This window comes from Polypterus senegalus, chromosome 15, assembly GCF_016835505.1.
Source record: "Polypterus senegalus isolate Bchr_013 chromosome 15, ASM1683550v1, whole genome shotgun sequence".
In the NCBI taxonomy this organism is placed as follows: domain Eukaryota; kingdom Metazoa; phylum Chordata; class Cladistia; order Polypteriformes; family Polypteridae; genus Polypterus; species Polypterus senegalus.
The window spans coordinates 1,671,183-1,691,758 of record NC_053168.1 but is presented as its reverse complement, the minus strand read 5'-3'; the positions used below and the strand labels follow the sequence as shown (position 1 = coordinate 1,691,758).

At 46.4% G+C, this 20,576-nt stretch overlaps 1 protein-coding gene across 1 annotated transcript in view; it reads left to right on the top strand.

The window, feature by feature from the left end:
* Window positions 1-1,788: 1,788 nt before the first annotated feature.
* LOC120515675 (sodium- and chloride-dependent transporter XTRP3A-like) overlaps window positions 1,789-20,576 on the top strand; it is a 49,178-nt gene continuing 30,390 nt past the window's right edge. Inside the window, exons 1-2 of the mRNA XM_039736895.1 lie at window positions 1,789-1,911; window positions 20,425-20,565. Coding sequence (XP_039592829.1) covers window positions 1,824-1,911; window positions 20,425-20,565 — 229 coding nt within the window. The 5' untranslated portion in view covers window positions 1,789-1,823. The remainder of the gene's footprint in view (window positions 1,912-20,424; window positions 20,566-20,576) is intronic.

Genomic DNA, 20,576 nt, shown 5'->3' with positions numbered 1-20,576 from the left:
AACTCCTTTTAGAGTCCTCAGAGGCCTACTAGATTTCCAGCTCTGCCGTACTCTTTCTTTTTCTTCCTGATCGATTGAACTGGACTGAAGGACTTGGACGTTTCCTCGTCTCCTCCATCCCCTAACTTGTGGGTTTCATGGAGTGGCTTGAGTGTCCTTTGGTCTTCATTGTGTAGGTTCCTCGAACATACTGACTCACCACATGGTGGACCTTTAAATGCAATCAATGGAACCCCCAGACAGGTGACCTCCATTGAACTAATGATGGGACTTCTATCACCAATGGGCTTCAGGGGTGTCATATTACAAAGGTGACTACTTAGGGGATCAGTGACTTGGTGTTTTATATTCATTTAGACCGTTTTAGAGACATGGAAGTGTCTTTTACTGTTGATCAGGGTCAAAAACCTCAGCTTCAATCCACTGGGGTTAATGTTGTAGAAACTTCCAGGGGGTGAAGACTTCTGACCGCAAACCGTATGAGCAGACAATGGCCGCTTGGGGCACATGGCCTGATAATTAATTGCCTCATTTCTCATGGAGTGAGGTGGCAGCAGGACTCATATTGCAGATGGCACTCGCTCCATTGAGGTGGCTGGGTCATCAGAACTTGGTAAGGTCACCCTTGACACCCCACCCGAGAAAGCAGACGGACCATCACTAGCCTTTAGCACTTATTAGGGGCTAAAAGGGGGGGTAAAAGAGAGTTTGGGGTCCCATGTGAGGTTTTGGGCAGTCGAAGCGTGTGGGCGTTCACTTGAAGATCAAGGGGTAAAGCTCACCCCCCTAACACCACCACTGACCTGGAAATGGAGGTTAAAAAATGGAGCTGGCAAATATGGGGGCTTTAAATGGGCAGTGGTTAGGAAATTGTAAGAAGGAAGCAAAAGCAGATTGTCAGAAACCCAAAATGCAAAGTTAAAATATCCAAAGTACGAAGTCCTCACAAGACTTGGATTCTCACCCCTACTTATCATAAACCTTCTTTGCTATTTTTAGAAACAATGCTCTGATAAAGAAACCATTCTGCACCGCCATATGAACACGACTGACGTGACGACGTCACAGGTCTCGTTTTTATTTATCTCTTTCAACAATATTAGCTTTGGCCATTAAAAAATACCATCAAATGGTGGCACCCAAGGCACTGCAGTGTTACATAGCAAATAAATCAGGTCAAAAAGGGCTCTGCAACTTCAAGAAATGACAAAGTCCGTTAGGTCACAGCTAAGGGCATACAGGAGATGGCCTTGGGTGACCATGACGGACAGATGAGAGACTACGTCTTGGGCTGGTGAAGCCCACCTTTCGTCAGTTCTCTTCTGTTCTTTGTCTCTTGGGTATTTAGCTCCAGGTCAGAGTGGCATGCAGGTGTGCCAGCCATTTGGTTGGGCACTGTGATCACACCTTTTATGGCGCCATAATAACTTTGCTTATCTGTGTGATGATCTGATCTTTCCGTCTGCATACTTTTACTGAGCAGATGACCCCAGTGAGTCACACAATTCAGGTTACCTTTAAACATTAACACAAGCCATCAAAGGTAACCCTCCCCTCAGCGCTCTGTTCTTGCACATCCCATAATAAGCTGTGTGGCAAAACAATTATTTTCTCACCCTGCCGGTAATCTATTTACAAGTTCCCCTTTAATAGGATTAGACGTTAAAGGCGGCTTATCTCGTGCAAGGAGGGCTCACTTGGAGCCGAGGCAGCGGACCGGCAGGCAGGGGGACAGAAGAGAAGACAGGAGAGGCTCCAGCGCTCGTGGCCACCTCAGCATTCCCAGGATGGCGCAGGAGTCGAGACCCTCATGGGACAACCCCATGCAGTTTGTGCTGGCCTGCGTGTCCTACGCCGTGGGGCTCGGCAACGTCTGGCGGTTCCCTTACCTGTGCCAAATGCACGGAGGAGGTAAAGTGCCTTTAATTTGAGTTGTGAGGGGAGCGCCAGCCTGACACTTGTGTGTGTGTGTGTGTGTGTGTGAAGTGTGGGGGCCTGGCGTTTAATGAAACTGAATGTCGGTTTAGATTTTGTGATTGTCGATGTCCTTATGTGTTTGGGTTGGGACGAGACTTTGGACAAGGTGGTCGACGGCAGCTCACTCTGGGGAGACGTGTCGTGTCCTGGCACCCACTCAGGGGGTCTTCAGAAGCCTTTACTCTTTTCACCTTTCATTATGTTGCAGCCTTGCTCTAAATCTTTTAAATTAATGTTGTCCCCCATTCAAGCAAGACTCAATGTCCCAGAATGTGTGCAAATTTATTCAAAGTAAAAAACGGAAATATTTCTCTGACACGAGTATTCAGACCCTTTCTCCTCAGCACTTTGTTGAAGCCCCACTTTGGCAGCCATTTCAGCCGGGAGCCCTCCTGGGTCTGATGCCATGAGCTTTACACACCTGGATTTGGGGATTTGCTGCCATTCATCGCTCTCTGCAGATCCTCTGAGGCTCGGTCAGGCTGGATGGAGACCATCAGCGTTTTCAGGTCTGTCCAGAGATGTTTGACTGTGTTCAAGTCTGGGCCATTGCCAGAGTTGTCTCTAAGCCACTCTTGTGCTGTCTTTGCTTTGTCCTGTTGGAAGGTGAACCTTGGGCGGCCCAGTCTGACACCCAGAGTGCTCTGCAGATGGCTTCCTTTAAGGAGATCGCAGTACTTTGCTTCGTGCAGCTTTCCCCTCAGGCCTGACTTGTCTCCCACCCCTGCTGCTGCCACCACCCTGCTTCACTGACTGTTGGAATGGTGGTGCACAGCTGGTGGATGGCACCAGGCTTCCTCCAGACGTGATGTTCAGAAATGAAGACAAACAGCTCAGTCTGGTTTCTCACAATCTGTGAGTCCTTCAGGTGCCTTTTTGCAAAGTCCAAGTCGACTTTCACGCGTCTTCTATCCGCTCTTCCTAAAGCAGAAATCGATGGCTGTCTCTCCACAAGTTTCTCTCCTCTCTTCTTTACAGCTCAGCCAGAATGACCACTGGGATGCTGCTGGTCACCTCTCTTACAAGGCCCTTCTCCCTGAATTGCTCTGTTTGGCCGGGTTAGCAGCTCTAAGGAGAGTTGCAGTCGTTTCAAACTTCTTCCGTGTTAGAATGCTGGAGGCCATTGCACTCTCTGGAGCCTTCAGTGCTTCAGCCCTTCCCCAGATCTGCACCTCGACACAATCCTGTCTTTAAGCTCTGCAGACAATTCCTTTGGCTTCCTGGTTTGGTTTCTGCTCACCAGGTAGACCTTCTGAAGACAGATGTGTAGCTTTTCTAAGGAGTCCAATCAAGTGACTTGGCCATTGGTGGACTCCAAACATCTCAGAGGTGATCAGTAGAATGGGATGCACTGGAGCCAAAGCAAAGCCTCTGAAAACCTGGGTCTCTTTTTTTTGTTTTTAATAAATTTGTAAAAATTTCTAAACTTCTGCTTTCGCTTAGTCGTTCCGAGTAAAACGTGAAGGGGCGGAGGACCTTCTCAAAGTCCTGTACATTGGCACTCAGACATTTAAACCAACAGGGTGTCACCTCAGCCCCTCAAGGTCCAGGGTGTCACTTCACATGCGCCTCTTGCTGATTCCAGACGCAGACGGTCACATTCTTCATAACGGATGTGTGACACTATGCCTGCCCCACGGTGGACTGACGTCCCTCCAGGGCCGATTTCAGCACATGTGCAGTAAAGAGATGGATGGATGGGTAATATCAATGAAAGTCTACCCCCTTGTGGAGCGTTGACAAATGTCTCTCTGTCTGTCTGTCTATCTGGTTATCACCTTTAGAAATTCAGCGAACTGTTCGGTTTGATGAGGGGTTTTGAAAGTTTTCAGTCACCTGCATGTGGACTCCGTCTTGACTACACTCCCCTTCATTCTCCCATCAGGGGTATTGAAGTATCCGTCCATTTTCTGTCCCCATTTATTGATTTCAGGCTCAGAGAGGCTGGAGCCAATCCTGGTCACACCAACCACAGGACAGGATGGGGTGCCAGTCTGTGACTCGCAAACACATCCACAGCCGCACGTTGGGCTGGTTAACCGAACCTGCATGTCTCTGGAGGTAGAGGCGCAGAATCGATGAGTACACGTGGAGGACGTGCAAAATACACACAGGAGGGATTTGACCTCAAGTCCCAGCAGCCTTAAGAAAGAGACGGCAGCACCCTAACCCACTGTCAAATTTTAGGCAGCTGGCATGTGCCCTCACTTTCACATGGCCTCACATATCCTAGTGGCGAAGACGATTGTGAACGCAAACCCAAGGGGCTAATCTGTGCTAACCTATAAACCTCTGAAATATTGTGGAGCTGGACGTGGCTGAACAAAGAGGCACACATTGGTCTGCTCAGTACCATTTAGCCAAATCACACTCACACTTTAGACTTGGCACATCCATTAAACACTTTCATCCATCCATCCATTTCCAGCCAATCCCAGCCAACACAGGGCACAAGGCAGGAACCAATCCTGGGCAGGGTGCCAACCCACCGCAGGACACACACAAACGCACCCACACACCAAGCACACACTAGGGCCAATTTAGACTCATGCACTATATAAAATGAAATCTGAATTACTGGGCAACACATTGGCACATGTGGCTGCCTCACAGCTCAGGTGACCTGGGTTTGCGTCCTAAGCTGTCTGTGGGTGGAATGTGCCCACTCACTGCATAAGCTTTTTCAGGTTATGCCAGTTTCCCCCCTCGTATTCTACGCTCCAGGGTGTCTGGTGATGTTCTGGTGTCCCATCCCATTCAATCTTCAGTTCTTGCCTTGGACCCGATGCTGCCAGTTGTTGAATTCCCGGCTTAGTTTCTGTTCCTGTGGAGTTTGCAGGGTCTCCCCTGTCTGTGTGGGTTTCGTCCACCTCATTCCATTCCTCCTGCACTCCAAAGAAGCTCGAGGCTCTTCAGTTCAACACTGTGCTTCAGGTAGCGGGAGTCAATACCGAGTGCTGCCGAGTTTGCTTTGCCTCGAGTTCACCAAAAATCAAAGAAAGATTTGGGAATTTCACCAAATTCATTGAAAGAAGAAACTGAACGAGTGTGGAGTGAATTCTAAAGGCACAGGGGTCTCTGAAGAGTTGCTGAGGGTTAGAGAAGAGTCTGCCAGCTATGAGGGGCCAAGGATGTGACCTGAGCTGTGAGGCAGCAGTGCTAACCCCTGTGCCCCCCGAGATTAAATTCAATGAAAGGAACGGAATACGCCACCCAAAAAATGTAAATGTTACTCACCCCACGTAGTTAGTAGTGATGGCTGAGAAAAGTTAATATTGTCATGTGCTCAAGGAGAACGAAGAGAGAACAGAAGTCAAGAGCGACCAAAGCTGTACAACGGGCGACGACAAGTAAGATTTAAGGCCAGTACTAAAAGTGCCAGAGAGCTGGCCGAGTCAGAAACGAGAACGCCATTAACAGACATTTGGACATAAACCAGCATAGGCAAACTTAAGAAGAAGAACATCCTCATAATAAATAAAACGTTACGACCAATAACACACACACACACACACCTAATTTTTATTATATAGCGCCTTTGATTCTTGTAAGTCTAAACATTATCCTCTGATGAAGGCTCCGGGCAGGAGCTGAAAGCTCAGGAATAAAAACTACTTTATGATACCTGATTCATTTTCTTCCTTTGTGGATCTCCAGCTGCAAATATGCAAACCGTATGACAGACCTTCTCTCTCTATCTATATCTCTATCTGTATTTCTATATCCATATCTATATATACACACACACATCCACCTTAATAAAATGATAACTGTCCGTGTCCTTCTGATTGCTGTGTCTCTGGCATTCCAAAAGATGGCGCATCACAAACATTTGCAGTAATAAAATGACTTGTATGTGTCATTCCAACAAGTGGTGCACCACAAGCATTTACTGTAATGCATTTTATTACTATTGCTACACATTTGTGATGTGCCATGTGTTGGAATGCATTTGATTACTACAAGCATACAAAATGCATTCCAACAGGAGGTGCACCGCAAACATTAACACCAAGGTAGATGTTGATCACTTAGATGTCGTCTTAGACAGCTAGCATAACTATTAGACTTCTAAAACGCTGAGGGTTGTGTGTGTCTGTCACACGATTGTTCACAAATCACTGGGACTCAAACTTTGGCCTTTGTCTTAATTGAGAACACATGATGTCATACGCAAACAAAGTGAAAGACTGGGGTAGCGGCAACCTGCAGAAAGTTATTGGGGTTTGTGTCTTTTTACTCAGGAGGGTGACATTGCAGAATGTGACTGGAGGTCCGTGTGTTCCACTAGTTCTGCAATAGCTTAGCAAACAATGCACGTGTTTTCCACGTTTCAAACATAACTGACATTCAGCGAGCGGCGCGGTGGGGCGACTTTTCGTTAAGGACAGAATCAGATTCGGCCATCTAACATTGGCTGCTTCAACTCTCTGGTGTCTCACTGGCCTTGCAAAGCATCCTGGGGCTTTGAGAAAGGAAAGTTCACAATTTACAGGCAAACTTGCTTTGGTGAATTTCACCGATCAACACAAATACTGGGATCTGGGAGTGGGTCCCGTCCAGAAGCCACCATTGCAGGGGTGGAAGGTTTGCAGATCCCGGACACCCTTTACTGTTTTTAGTAACATCAGAATTTGAGTGAAAGAATTACATTTTGTAACGGGAGCTTCTCATTGTTTTGTCTTTGGCTTCTACTGAGCATTTAGTTAATTACATTTTCTCAATTCAATTGTTAAGTCTAGTTAAGATTAAACCTTTAATACCCAGAATCACTTTTCTGATATTTCTAAGTCAAGCACAGTAAAGTTATTTGTAGTTCAAATTCTGTCTCCTCAAAATATGATTGCAGACACTTAAAATGGGAATTGGCACAAGACATCAAATGTTAAGCTGGTGTGCTGTCTGCTTAGTCGCACTGCAGTTCCTTGTTCAGATCAGCAGGTGGTGCCCAGCAGCTGCACTTTACGGTTCTACCACAGGGTGGCGCATGTCATGAAGGATTTGATTTGTCATTTTTTACAAGGTTTTGTGTGGATCTTCTGGACCCATAGGGCTGTTTTTAGAACAAGGAGTATGAAATTGGGGTTAGTTTTAATATTTAGTTAGTAAAGTGCTGAAAATTACTTTGTGCAGTTACTGACATCACTTTTGTTTTTCCTGTCGTTAGGATGCCACTCCTGGTTGCCAGGGGCGTGGTCGTAGAGGTCATGACCTCTGACTTTGTTTATGCGGCAGGTTCAGAGGTCAGCTCTGGCGTCCATTTTGCGGATAGAGAGTCGCTAACAAAAGGGAATTTGTGTTTCAAAGTTTCTCTAATTACTGATGTGTTAGCTCTGACTTTTCTGTTATGATTGTATGGATTTGCAAGCTGAGAGAAGAGCAGTCAGTGAACGTGCAAACGTCTGAGCGTCAAAACCTAAGCAAGAATTAAAAAACGAGGGCCTAAAAAACAGAGCAGAGATTCAGCAGCTGAGAAAAGGAGAAATCACAGCAAAAGAGAGGCGTTTATCCAGCAAACGTGGACACCCTGCACGGCCTTCAAATCGTTGGTCGATCTTATGACGAGCGCATTGCACTGTATTCTGGGAAAGAAATACAAGGCTGAAAAAGTGCAGTGCCCATAGGAAAAAATGTGGCCAAACTTAAACTGTGGGTTTCTAAAATAATCAAACCACTCCATTTCTGACCAAATATTCTCAATGCCAGCATCTGAAAGCCCCAAACTCCACCCGTAGGCTGCCAGGAATGTAATCCAAAAAGACAAAATACATTTAGGAAACGTACGAAAATGAACGATCACAGTGACGACAGCACTCATTATCTCCCTGGTCACGACTTTGGCCTCAACTTCTTTTAATCTTCTGGTCCAACACATTCTTAAAACTGCTGGCCCTCCACCTTTAGAAAAGCCGCACACGACTCCATCCACCCAAACATTCATTACTGAACCCGCTCGTCCAGTTCAGGGTCAGTCGTGGCGGCCCACCCAAACAGCACTGGGCTCAACGTGGGAAATCGAGCCACAGCAGGCGTAAAACCACCACCCAACATGACAGGAGCATCTTAGAGATACGAGAGGGAAACTGGGGGGACAGGAAGAAAGCCCCCCATATGAGGTGGGCAGGACATGCAAGGGCCACACAGACCCTGACTGGGCTCTGCTGGAACTGTGAGGCCGCCCGCATCTCTGGGTCAGTTTGGAACAACTGAATAAATGCAAATTTGAGTAAAGTCCTCATCCGATCACGTGACTGTAAGCAGTCCTACACGGCATGCAGATTGCAGTTGCAAACCTAACCCAGCAGGTGGCACTCTCTGAATTAAAGATCTTCTGCAGACTGCAGTTAGTGGAGTGAGCTGCTGTTGATGAGACGTCCATAGGAGAGCTGGCGAGATTCCTTCTAGGATGTTCTGCGACGGTGGGAGTGCGCATGTCCAGTAGGCCCCAGTAACTATTGTGTGGTCTCGCTGTGAAGGTCTGCTTTACCGGTCACATGGTTGTCTTTAAAAAAGAAACTCCTGCAGCTCATCTCCTGGGGGCTGTGAAGCTCAAATGGTAGTTTCACTCATTTTAGGGGGCATCATGTGGCCATGAGGAACCCCATCAAGCTGTTTAATGGTTCTGTTCCACTCCACGACTCTCCATGATTTCTAGATTTAGTGACTGTGGCCAACTAGGAATGGCAGTGGCTGACCGACTACACGATTCCCTTACGACTTGATCTCCTGGGCTGAATCTCTTATTACACCAGCAAGGCAGAGCACCCCAGATCCCCTCGTTTTAGCAGCCAATCAATGTGAACGTCTGCAGATGGAGTTAGGATTATCATCGTCTTTCATTTCTTGTACAAATTCTGATCCATTTTATGCACTTGGTGATTTCTGGGATCGAAACGTTCAAGCCTGACTTTGATTCTTTCCGGTAATAACCAAAGTGTCTGTGTCAATTGTCCGACACCATCTTCGATTTGCTCCTCAGTGACATTTTGCGTGTCCTGTTGTTAGGATGCACTCCTGGTTGCCAGGGGCGTGGCCTGAGGGTCATGGTGTCTGATGTCACCGATGAGATTGTGGATAAGAACACCAGCACCACCATTTATTTCTGTCGGACATTTTCATGCAAATGATGGAGCAGCTCAAAGTGCTTTACAGGATGAAGAAAGAAAAAGAAAAACAAGAAAAAGAAAATTAGGCAACACTAATTAACACAAAATAACAGTACAGTCTGATGGCCAAGGAAGAAAAAAAAAAATCTGCAGGGGGTCACAAGACCACCCAGCCCCCTCCAAAGAAATCTGTGCATGGTGAGGGTTTGTGCTCTTTAGTAACATTTGAGACCCCTTTTTATGGCTTGTGCTTCTTCAGATAGCATTTCACCTTCTTGTTGCTCATTTTCTTGACATTTCGTCTCTCGGTCTCCTCCGTTATTCTGAAGTTTGCTTCTTTTTGGCAGACAACAGACACCTTGTGCTTGAAGCAGTGCTTGCTGGGTGTTACGGTTTATTTTTAAATTTGATTAAAATTTCCTTCAATCCTTCAATTGCTTTTTTTTGTTTAGTTATTGTGGTTTTGATGCACAGAATTCATTTCTGCCATTTCAATGTTTTAAGTCGTCTTTAAAGTCAGTTTGGTTTTTTTTCCCACAATGCCATCTTCTTTTTAAAGCACATTTTGAGGTTTGCTAAAACATTGGACCAGAAGTGCAGAGGGCGAGACACCATCAGGACAATGGATTACAGATCAGCGCCGGCCATCCGAGGTTACGACGATACTCTGTTCATCGGTGTGTGACTGTCACTGCTTAGTCGTAGCCCTCTTTAATCGGAAGGTTGCCGGTTCGAATCCCGTAAATGCCAATAGGAACTCTGCTCTGTTGGGCCCTGCGATTGCTGAGCACTTTGAGTAGTGAGAAAAGCGCGATAGAAATGCAACAAATTATTATTATTATTATTATTACTCTCAACGTTTTACTCGGGCTGTTGGCCTTCCTCTCTCTCATGGGTGGAGGTTGAATTGACTTTAGTTTGGTTAAGTTTGACTTGATTGTGTTGAACGTTTAATAAATTCAGTCAGGTCAGGGAGCCTGCACTGGTACAGCGCCTTGCCGCACCCGACACACAACGAAACAGCTTGGGATCCCGGTTTACAGCCCCCCAGGCAGACCCCCGGTCCAGTCCCACCCTTCTGTCTGCTGCTGCCAGGTGTTACATGGGCATCCCCTTGGCGTGTCCAGCCACTCGGGTCCTCAACACCCTTGGGCCATAGTGCTGGAACTGACGCTCCCTCACAATGCAATAATGCACTTCATTCTTTTATTCATTTACTGAATAAATTCTATATAAAAAATAAATAAATTCCCCCTGGGAACAAATGAAGTTGTCACTCTCTCAATATCTGGCCACAAGAAGTGAAGCTTTGTGTTTCGGCTCAGACACGACTCAGGACAGACCTTTGATCCCCTGACCCCGGCTTTGTCTTTTTCAATGAACATTTCATTTTCTGCTCGCCCTGTCCGTTTCGACAGCCTAACTCCAGGGACGTTGCCTTCAGCTTCAATCTTGGGCCCACCTGTGAACGTCCAGAGTTCAGTGCCGACTCCAAGGTACAACTAATCTCTGCTCCATTGCGCAGTCCAAAGCACTCAGTTCCCTTCTTTACTTAAAACAGAGAGAGACAGCAAAGATCTGTAGTAAGGAGCAGGGGAGGAGATGCAGACCAGAGAGACGCTAAACACGCCAACCAGGAATCAAGAAGACCTGTCAACAAATCCACCGTCGTGATCGGGACATCAGAAATGAACACAGAAGTAAACCAACAAGAAGAATCCCACCAAAGGCTCACTTTGTATCCAATACTGGATAGCACAAGGGGTTAACTTGCTCGCCTTTACACGGTCGTGTTAGAGACGTCACACAGCCCTGGGGTATTCTGGGAATGTAACCACAGAAGCCTAGGACACAAATGACAGAAAGCAGCAAAGCCCACAGGAAAATCAAAACGATGAGCATTTTAAACTCTTCCAAAACTTTTAAAAATAAAAAAGGAATGCCAAAGGTTAGAATTCCTTGGAGCTGAAAACCTCCGAGAAGACAAATGGATGATCACAAACACCAAAAGGTGGAATTAAATTAAAGATGGCGACCAACCACCTCAGTGCGTGTAGGCTTCCTGCTATTTGTTGATTGGCTGTTTAAGTCTTTCAAAAGCAAACCTAAAAATAAAAAAAGAAATAATGATAATTGGGGGCTCATAAAATTAAAAAATATAATAAAATAAAACAAACAGTTATGGAGTTCTACACCAGTCGGTGTCCATTATGGGGTTCATGAGAAGCAGCTGGCAGATGGTGCTGTGCCAGTGTTGTGACTTGTTTCAATCGGTTCTTCTCATTCTGTATATGAAGTGTCCTTTTTCAGGGTCACAGAATTCATTTCTAAAATGTTGCTGTCAAATAGTTAGGACTTTTGTTCCCCCGAGTGCCATTTTGATTTTTCTGTGTTGTTGGGACGCACTGCCAGTTTCGGAGGTCGTGGCCTCAGATGTCATGGACGCGAACTGAAAGGTGAAGAGCCCGTTCTGATCAGAGTCTGCATGTTCCCCCTCGTGCTCTTCATGAGTGCCATTAGAACTTTTTGACCGAAGTCAGGATGGCTTCCCAGTAACGATCTCTTGGCTGGTTTCCTTGAGTTTCTTCTCCCATTTGCCTCCATTAATCTCAGGCTGCTCTTTAATTGGCAAACTTTAAGAACTTGGGTCTGGAGTGGCAAGGAAGAGGAGACGATTCTTTGACGAGATGATCAAGAAAGAGGACGGAGACTTCTGGAGATAAAGTCCAGATTACGATGCTTCAGAGGAATTTTCCAGAAGATGAGTCGCTTGTTTCCTGAATTTCACGCTTATCAAAACAATAACCAGAAATCCTAGTCGGAAAGTTGCGGCAACAATCAGTACACTAAAATCAAGCCTACAAACGCCCGCCCAGACTCTCAGGTGGCATCCACACAACTACTATGGTGCCAATTATAGCAAAAACGATCTCCGCCCACACTAGCGTTTTCACATCGTTTACAAAGGCATCTCCACTCTCACTAAAGCAACTGAAAACACGCATGACGTTCTGTTCAACTACTCCGTACAAGCACATCAACGGACACAAGAAGAGGACGTGTCCTCCACGCTAGACTTTCACTTGCAGTGTGCGTTGTTTATACACGTAAAAGGCGAATACGAAAAATAAAAAAACACACACGGCTAGGCTTGGACTGACGATGAGGTGGAAGGCGAGCCAAGTGGCTAAGAAACGGTAATCAGCAGGACCCAATCAGTGAAGGAGCACATCATAAGCACGAGCCAATCAGAGCACAATTTTCTAAACTCTTTGTTCTCAACCATCCACATCACCAGGCTCAGATGGCATTTTCAGACGTCTACGGCTCTGCAGAGCTTTTTCAAAAGTCTCAGTCTTTGGGGTTTGAAAGCTCCAGGGTAGTGTGGATAAAAAGTGAAAGCAGAGGCCATCGTCTGCCTTTTTAAACAAAAGCATATGTAGCAGTGAAATGTGGACAGAGGAAGTGCTTCGTGCCACCCTTTAAATGGATGTGACGATGACAGCATGTGGCACGCATTCCTTGTGATTTTTGGGTACTAAAACCATAGCAACAGTAAACAAGAGGAGCCACAAAATGGTGGCGCCCATAATAATTAATAATGGTGACATAGTAAGATATTCAATATTTTTAATACCAGTAACGAGAACGTGCAGTGAATACACTTGACTTGACCATTCCTAGTTTTCCTCCTCTTTCGTTTGCTCAGAGGTGGATGCGCTTGCCGTTTCCTGAGCAGCTCTTCTTTTCTCCACCCTAGCGGCCGCTTCTTCTCTTCTTCCGTCAGCGTCTTTTCGCATTAAAACTGGTTAAGTCCGTGTTGGTCTTGCAGTTACTTAGTACGTTTCCTTTAATTTCAATCTGCCTCAAGAATGATTTGGGATATGAAGAGGTAGTGCAAGTGACGGTGATGGTGGTAGAGAATGAGAACGGCGCCCTGCTGCCGAGAGTTGGTTCTACAATAAAAAAAATAAAAATAGAAATAACCTTAGAGGTCAATCGTCACCTGAAAGCCGATAGAAGACGTCACGTAGTGTTTGTGTACCAAATTTCAGGTCAATAGTCAAGCGGTTTGCGAGCTACAGGTGATTTAAAATCCTGGACAGACAAACGGACAGCCACGCTAGCGTATTAAAGAAGAAGATATTAAGATCCTTAAATACACTTGACGTGAATTGAATTCCAACCCCTCAAGACCGAAAAAAGACCCTGAGAAAGGCGGGGGAAAAAAAATCATTTTCTAAGCCGCTTACTCCTGAACAGGGTCATGGGGGTCTGCTGGGGCCAATCTCAGCTGGCATTGGGCACAAGGCAGGAACAAACCCTGGAGAGGGTGCCAGTCCATCGCAGAGCTGGCAGAAAAAAGTGAAAAGGGATTTCAGGTCATAGCATACATTACTGGGACCCCACACAGCCATCACTACACGTCGTACTGTCAGCCATGCTGGAGACTGTGATGGAGGCTGCCGACACGGGCCGTGCTCACAATCCAGGGGGACTCCACTCTCCCCTCCAGATGGCATTCAGTCGCCTTCTGTGCTCTTAACTAACTAAAGCAGCAGTGCTGGTCGGAGACAGGGTAGCCAGTTGGCACACAATATGCCATCACCTCAGTTTGCAGGACGCACACAGCAGGTCTTCGTGCACGGGTGCCATGAAAGGCGGCCGTTCTGAGTAATGCTGCTCACAAGTACGAGGTGACGCCGATTTTCTTTTCAGAATGCGCATTTGTGTTTTACATTTTGTTCTTTCTAAGGCCTCGTTCGTTGTGGTCATGAAGTTTATGCTGAGTCTGACTTGCTGAGACAGTCTGTTCCTGTGGCTTCCATTTACAGGAGTTTTGTTATTTCTTACGTTTCGTTCTTTGTGTTTGATAACATAACGTTACTTCGGGTATAAACACGGTGATCACCGGTGTTGCAGGGCACCCGTCAATGGATATTCCTTTAGAAAAAATGAAATTCTTTATTAGAGATCAGCTCAAGCAAGCCAAGGGTCAGGTTTGTTTTGGGTTTGACTTTTCTTCGTCCTTGACTCCATTTTGTTTTGCCGTCTCTGTGATCCTCCTTTGACTCGCCGGCTGTGCTCGGACTCTGCTTGTCCTCTTTCGTGATCATCTCCTCATTACTTTACTTCCTGCCTGCTCACAACAATCCTCAGGCTGTTTCTATCACTTGTAGCAATCTGTGTTTGATGCGATTCGTCTGCTTAAAGCCTGGTTTACACATCTGCACTGGTCACGAGTGTCAAGTGACAAAAATGACATCAGACATGGAGACATGTCCCTCTCTCACAGCACACCAAACTCCTACGCAGCATTTCAAGATGGGTCCTGCTGCAGACCTCCATAGTAACGCCGAACAGCCAATTAGATTGCAGGTCTTTGTCACCTGGTTCACTCAACTTGAGTCAGCCTAAACTTAACCATAGTGTAACCGGGCAGATCACTGGCGTATAATGTCACCTGGAGTCTATTGGGCATTGCGGATGCAGTGCCATGTATTCAAAATGGCAAATGTGATCCTGCCAGGCTTAAGCGGGTGCCAGAATGTTGAACCAACAGCTGAATATGACACAACAGCTCATCAAAGCACAAGGAAGGCACACAAATATCTCTCTTCATCATGTAAGCCACCCACTCATGAAAACATCAAACTTGCCCTCTGTGCCCTGCTTTTGGTTAATTGCAGTAACACAGTAACAGGCACTGCCACTACCCAATCTGTGCTACCGGCCCACGACTGTCGACATCCGTCACTGAACAATCGTGTGAATAATTCACTTCCACTGTAAGGTATGTGACATTAACTGAACACTGCCACCTACTGACCAGGAGAATATTAACACGGCAATCAAACAGGTCGCCACAAACAGAAATGCGTTTTGGCCGTGGACACCGTGCGCATTTTACATTACGGTCGAGGGTCACACATTATTTTGTCTGCTTAATTTTACTAAATAAATAGACGTGTGTAATGGCATTCTCCGCAGTTAAAGTATTGGATATTGCACATTACCAGAGTTAGAGATTTGTGCTCTGCCAACACTGGAGTTCCAACAGGACACCACGATTAGCACACACTGCACAAGTAGGCACCCCTATGGCTAACGAGCTGCTGCAATAAAATCAGGCCAGTCTGACTGTTGACATCGTCGGTGACCGACTATGACATGCTAAGCAACTCGCTGGCTTCTTCTTAAGATTTAGTAAATGAGGGCCATGACTAGAAATTTTAGGAAAACTGGAGTAGTGTGATGCCCACCTTACCCACCATTTGTCACATTGAGGAAATGAAGCTGCACATAAACTTTACAAGGCATAGACGCCTTTCACATGAAACATAATTAAAGGTTTATTGGGTCATTACTGTCACATGTACAATGTAAGATTCCTTTGTACTCTGCACTTGTGACAATATTGACCCTATGAACCTTTTAATAAGCATCAGGATTGAGTCCCGCATGGCAGGGTGTTATGCAATGTAAAGTTTGTTGTCGTATTTAGAAGCTCAGTAGTTTTAATCAATAACCATTATGTAACGACTGTGTCTTACTGGTCCAGCTACTTTAGGCCACTGTGCTTTCTCCAGACTTAAAATATCCACATGTTCCCCCAAGTGTCTTTACACGAACACCTCCATGTCCAACAACCACCATCCTGGCTCTGCTCTTTACTGTGCTCACATGGATTTCTTTGGCATACCATCAACATAATGCCAGATTCTCACAGTGCTGCCACCTACAGGTTAAGGCATTGCATTAGTTTGCTCTTGAAGCTGAAAGCCTGTTTGATAAAAAGTAAGTCACCTGCCCATGTGGAATTACCCGAGGAAGATAAGAATGGATGGCATGTTGGCACTCTAGCCAGTCGTAACATGTGGACTACAACAAGTAATAATAATAATAATACTGTACATTTAATTTATATAGCACATTTCCCATGCTCAAGGCAGGTGCTGAGCCCCTTAAAAGAGAAAGGCCCTTAAGGACCCCCACCTGATTAGGGTCAAGCAAACTGTTCCGTAGAAGGAAAGAAGAGACTTTGCTAGGACGGCACATTCCAGCGTTTTGGATAGAGCAGAGGTGACAGGGACTGGCATGTAACTGACGACAGGGCTAATAGGCAACACTCGGCCGATAGAAATCCTTCATGTTACCCTGTGTGTCGCGTGGTGTCCCTCAGGGTTCAGTCCTCAGGCTGTTACTCCTTCTACTTTATGTCCTTCCTTTGGCTCAGATTATTTGCAGACATGGCCTTCCACTGCTATGAAGACGATACATACAGTTAGATATCTTAGGACGACTCGCCTCCCAGCACACTCACTGATCTTAAGCTTCTTCTTCTTTTGGCTGCTCCTGGGGTTGTCAGAGCTGATCATCTTCTTCCATATGTATTTGTCCTCGTCATCTCACTCTGTCACACCCATCACCTGCATGTCCTCTCTCACCACGTCTATAAACCTTCGCTAAAGGCCTTCTTCTTTTCCTCTTACCTGGCAGCTCTATCCTTAGCATCCTTCTCCCAGTATACCCAGCAACTCTCCTCTGCACATGTCCACACCAACGCCATCTCGCCTCTCTGACTTTGTCCCCAAACCGTCCAACCCGAGCTGACCCTCCAATGTCCTCATTTCTAATCCTGTCCATCCTCGTCACACCCAAAGCACATCTTAACATCTTTAACTCTGCCACGTCCAGCTCTGTCTTCTGTGCCACCGTCTCCAGCCCATATAACATAGCTGGTCTCACTGCCATCCTGTAGACCTTCACTGTCACTTTTGCTGATACTCATCTGTCACAAGTCACTCCTGACACTCTTCTCCACCCTGGCTGCACTCTCCTCTTCACTTCTCTTCCACAATCCCCATCACTCTGTACTGCTGATCCCAAGTATTTAAACTCATCCACCTTCACCAGCTCTACTCCCTCATCCTCACCACTCCACTGACCTCCCTCTCATTCGCACACATGTATTCTGTCTTGGTGGTCCTACTGACCTTCAGTCCTCTCCTCTCCTCCGATATCTCCACCTCTCCAGGGTCTCCTCAACCTGCTCCTTACTCTCACTACAGATCACAATGTCATCAGCAGACATCACAGTCCACGGGGACTCCTGTCTAATCTCGTCTGTCAGCCTGTCCATCACCATTGCAAATAAGAAAGGGCTCAGAGCCGATCCCTGATGTCATCCCACCTCCGTCACTCCTACCACAGACCTCACCACGGTCACACTCCCCTCGTTCATATCCTGTGCCACTCTTACGTACTTCTCTGCCACTCTCGACTTCCTCATTCAATACCACAGCTCCTCTCAGTCACCCTGTCATTTTCTTTCTTCAGGTCCAGAAAGACGCAATGCAACTCCTCCTGGCCTTCTCTCTACATCTCCATAAACATCCTCAGAGCAAACATCTCATCTGTGGTGCTCTTTCTTGACATGAAACCATCCTGCTGCTCACTAATCATCACCTCACTTCTTAACTGACCTTCCACTACTCTTTCCCATAAGCTATGGATGGAAAATCGCTTTCTCCAACTTAATGAGGTGTTCCTGGTCGGCCCAAACTCCCTGCTCTCTAAGGCCTCCGACTTCTCTGTTTCTGTTGATGTCAAACCTGCTCCTGTCGTCAGAAACCTTGGTGTTTTGTTTGATTCATCGCCTAACTTTGAGCTTCACATTCGGTCTCTGTCCAAAATGTTATTCTGTCATCTCCGTCACATTGCCCACCTCTGCCCATTTCTGTCCTTTAATGAAGCTCAGACTCTGGTTCATCGTCTCATAACGTCTCGTATTGATTACTGGAATTCCCTCTTCATCAGCCTCCTTGCAAAACCTACCCAGAAGATACAGCACACAAAGCGTTCTGCTCACATCTCCCCTGTTCTCTCCCAAGTTCTCTGGTTACCGGTGCCATCAAGGGTTAAATTCAAGATTCTGCCTCTCACCGTCAAAGCCCTACGTGACCTTTGAACCCGCTCCATACACTCCTCGTTGCTGGCTTTCCTGTCCCACACACACCAGACTCTGGCCAGACTCCTTTAAATCTCAACTCAAAACTTTCTTCTTTGACGAATTTTTGCCTTCTGTGTGAACTTTTTTTCTCCTTTGTATGTAAAGTGACCTTGGCTTTGTGAAAGGCGCTTTATAAATGCAACTTATTATTATTGGTCAAGCGTGGGTTTTCTGAGAAGCGGACGTTTTTAGGGCCTACTTGAACCCAATCGGGAAGGTGCCGAAAAGCGGAGTCAAAAAACTGAACACGCATGTAACTGCAAAAACGAGATGGCGTGAGGGGACAGGGTCAAGTGGACAAGCTGGCAGGGCAGCCAGAGAGGAGTGAGGAAGTCGGGAGTGTTGTGTGGAGCTCGGAAAGGAACAGACTAGACTGTCAGGTAGGGGAGAGGAGAATCGGCCACTGATGGCAGACACCTTTTTGTGAAAAAAGTTAGAAAAGTCATCAATGGTCAAAGAGACTGGCAGTGCATGAGGTGATGGGATAAGAACATGAAAGCAGTTGTGGAAGAAAGTTACTATGGGGTTGAGTACAGCAGAAGTGGAGGAAGATAAAAGAGGTGGACATGGCAGGTGACGGATGGAGCGGTCGATGGATAAACACTTGGCGAGACGGGCAGAATAATTAAACATGTCTGCACAGGGAGTCTCGTTGACCAGACTGGAGCGAGCGAATGTGGAAATGAGTGCTGGGACTGGGCTGGCACTGCCTACTGGTCGAATTACCGTCTGATGCCTTTTACAGCTGAGTTAGCGTCCGTCACCTTCCTCCCACGACCCCACGCTGTTCAAAGCGGCTTCTCAGTCAGGATTTCTCTAAGAACAGACTTACTTGCTGCTCTGCGTTAGTCTCCTGAACACCGTCGCCTTTTTATTTTATGTTGGCTCCTTGCTTTGGTTTAAAGTTCATTACGAGGCAAGAGGGGAGCGAGCAGATATTGGAGTGTGAAGAATGTCAGCCTGCTTAATAACTGAATAACTCAGGGGATTTGGGGGGCTTTACGGCAAACTTGCTTTGGCACAGCTGACATGAGTTAATCCTTATCCTCTGATATTCAGCAGCTTTCTGGATGGGGGGCAAATCACGCAGAGCCGTGGCAGGAACATTGAGTAACGGCGGCTGTGAGGCATTTCGCCCACACTTCATGCGCCATGCGGTGCGGGTCTGCTTCACAGACCCCACAGAATGTCTATTTTAAGCTAAGTGGTCTTCACTTGAACCGCATCTAAAGATAAATGTGATCTAACAAACAGCAGGACACATTTACGTTCGGTACTCCATTGTACTGCACCACTTAAACATACAGAAAAAGTAAGTGCGCCCCTCCATTTACCTCTGCCTCAAATCAGAATCAGGCGGGGTGCCGTGGTGGCGCTGCTGCCACACACTAAGGAGGCGGAGATTTGCGTTCCCCCCCGCAGCCCAAAGACATGCATGTGAGGTGAACTGGCGATGTCACCATTGGCCCTTGAGCAGGGGTCCTCAATCTCAGTCCTGGAGGGCCGCAGTGGCTGCGGGTTTTTGCTCTGCTTCACTTTAGTTTTCTCGCTCGTTAAGATTTTGAACGCTTATTTGAGTCTTAAACAGCTCTAGTCTTGGTCTTCAATGGCTCCTAATTAGTAATAACATGCAAATGACAAGAGAGAGCAGCATTTCTCCATGTAGCTTGTTACCATTGACACCACTGTGTGTGTTTGTCGTGCACTGGTAGGTTTAATTAAATACTTGGAAGGAAAGTGAAGAGAAAAAAGTGAAGGACTGAGAAGTACTCCTCCATTTTAGCCTTCAAATCATCTGGATGATCTCTTTAGAAAAGGAAGAAAATCGAGGGTATGGGAATGAGCTGACATAGCAGAGTTAGAGCGCCAACAGGCCAGGAAATTCAATTATTGGCAAGAACTGCTTTCTAATTAAGTAACCGGGTTGGAACAAAAACCTGCAGCCACTGCATGGCTCATCTTCATACACAAGCATCGACAGCCCCGGGTTCAAGGGAGAAGGGCAGGGGCAGCCAACCCAGATGGTCACTTGGCGAGTTTTACTTGCTGGTCCTCAAGATGATATACAAGTCAAAGTTGAGGGTCTGTTTAAATAAATTGACATCCTGTGTCACAGAGAAGCAGACAAACCAAAACTATTTACAACCAGCAGCAGGGGTACAAATAAAGGACAAATAAGAACGTCGTAGTATGGAAAACAAGGTGAGGAGGTCGGTGGTCTGTCTGCCTGAAGGTCCTTCTGGGTCCCTCACAGGTTTAATGGCCCACCATTTGAAATGAATACACGTCTGTGGTATCTAACACACACCTCAATGGCTCTCTTTTCAGGTGGATTCTTGATCCCGTATCTCATTATGCTGCTGGTAGAAGGTGTGCCCTTGTTCTACATGGAGCTGGCAGTGGGACAGAAGATGCGCCAGGGAAGCATTGGGGCATGGACGGCTATAAGCCCCTACCTCACTGGAGTTGGTAAGACAACA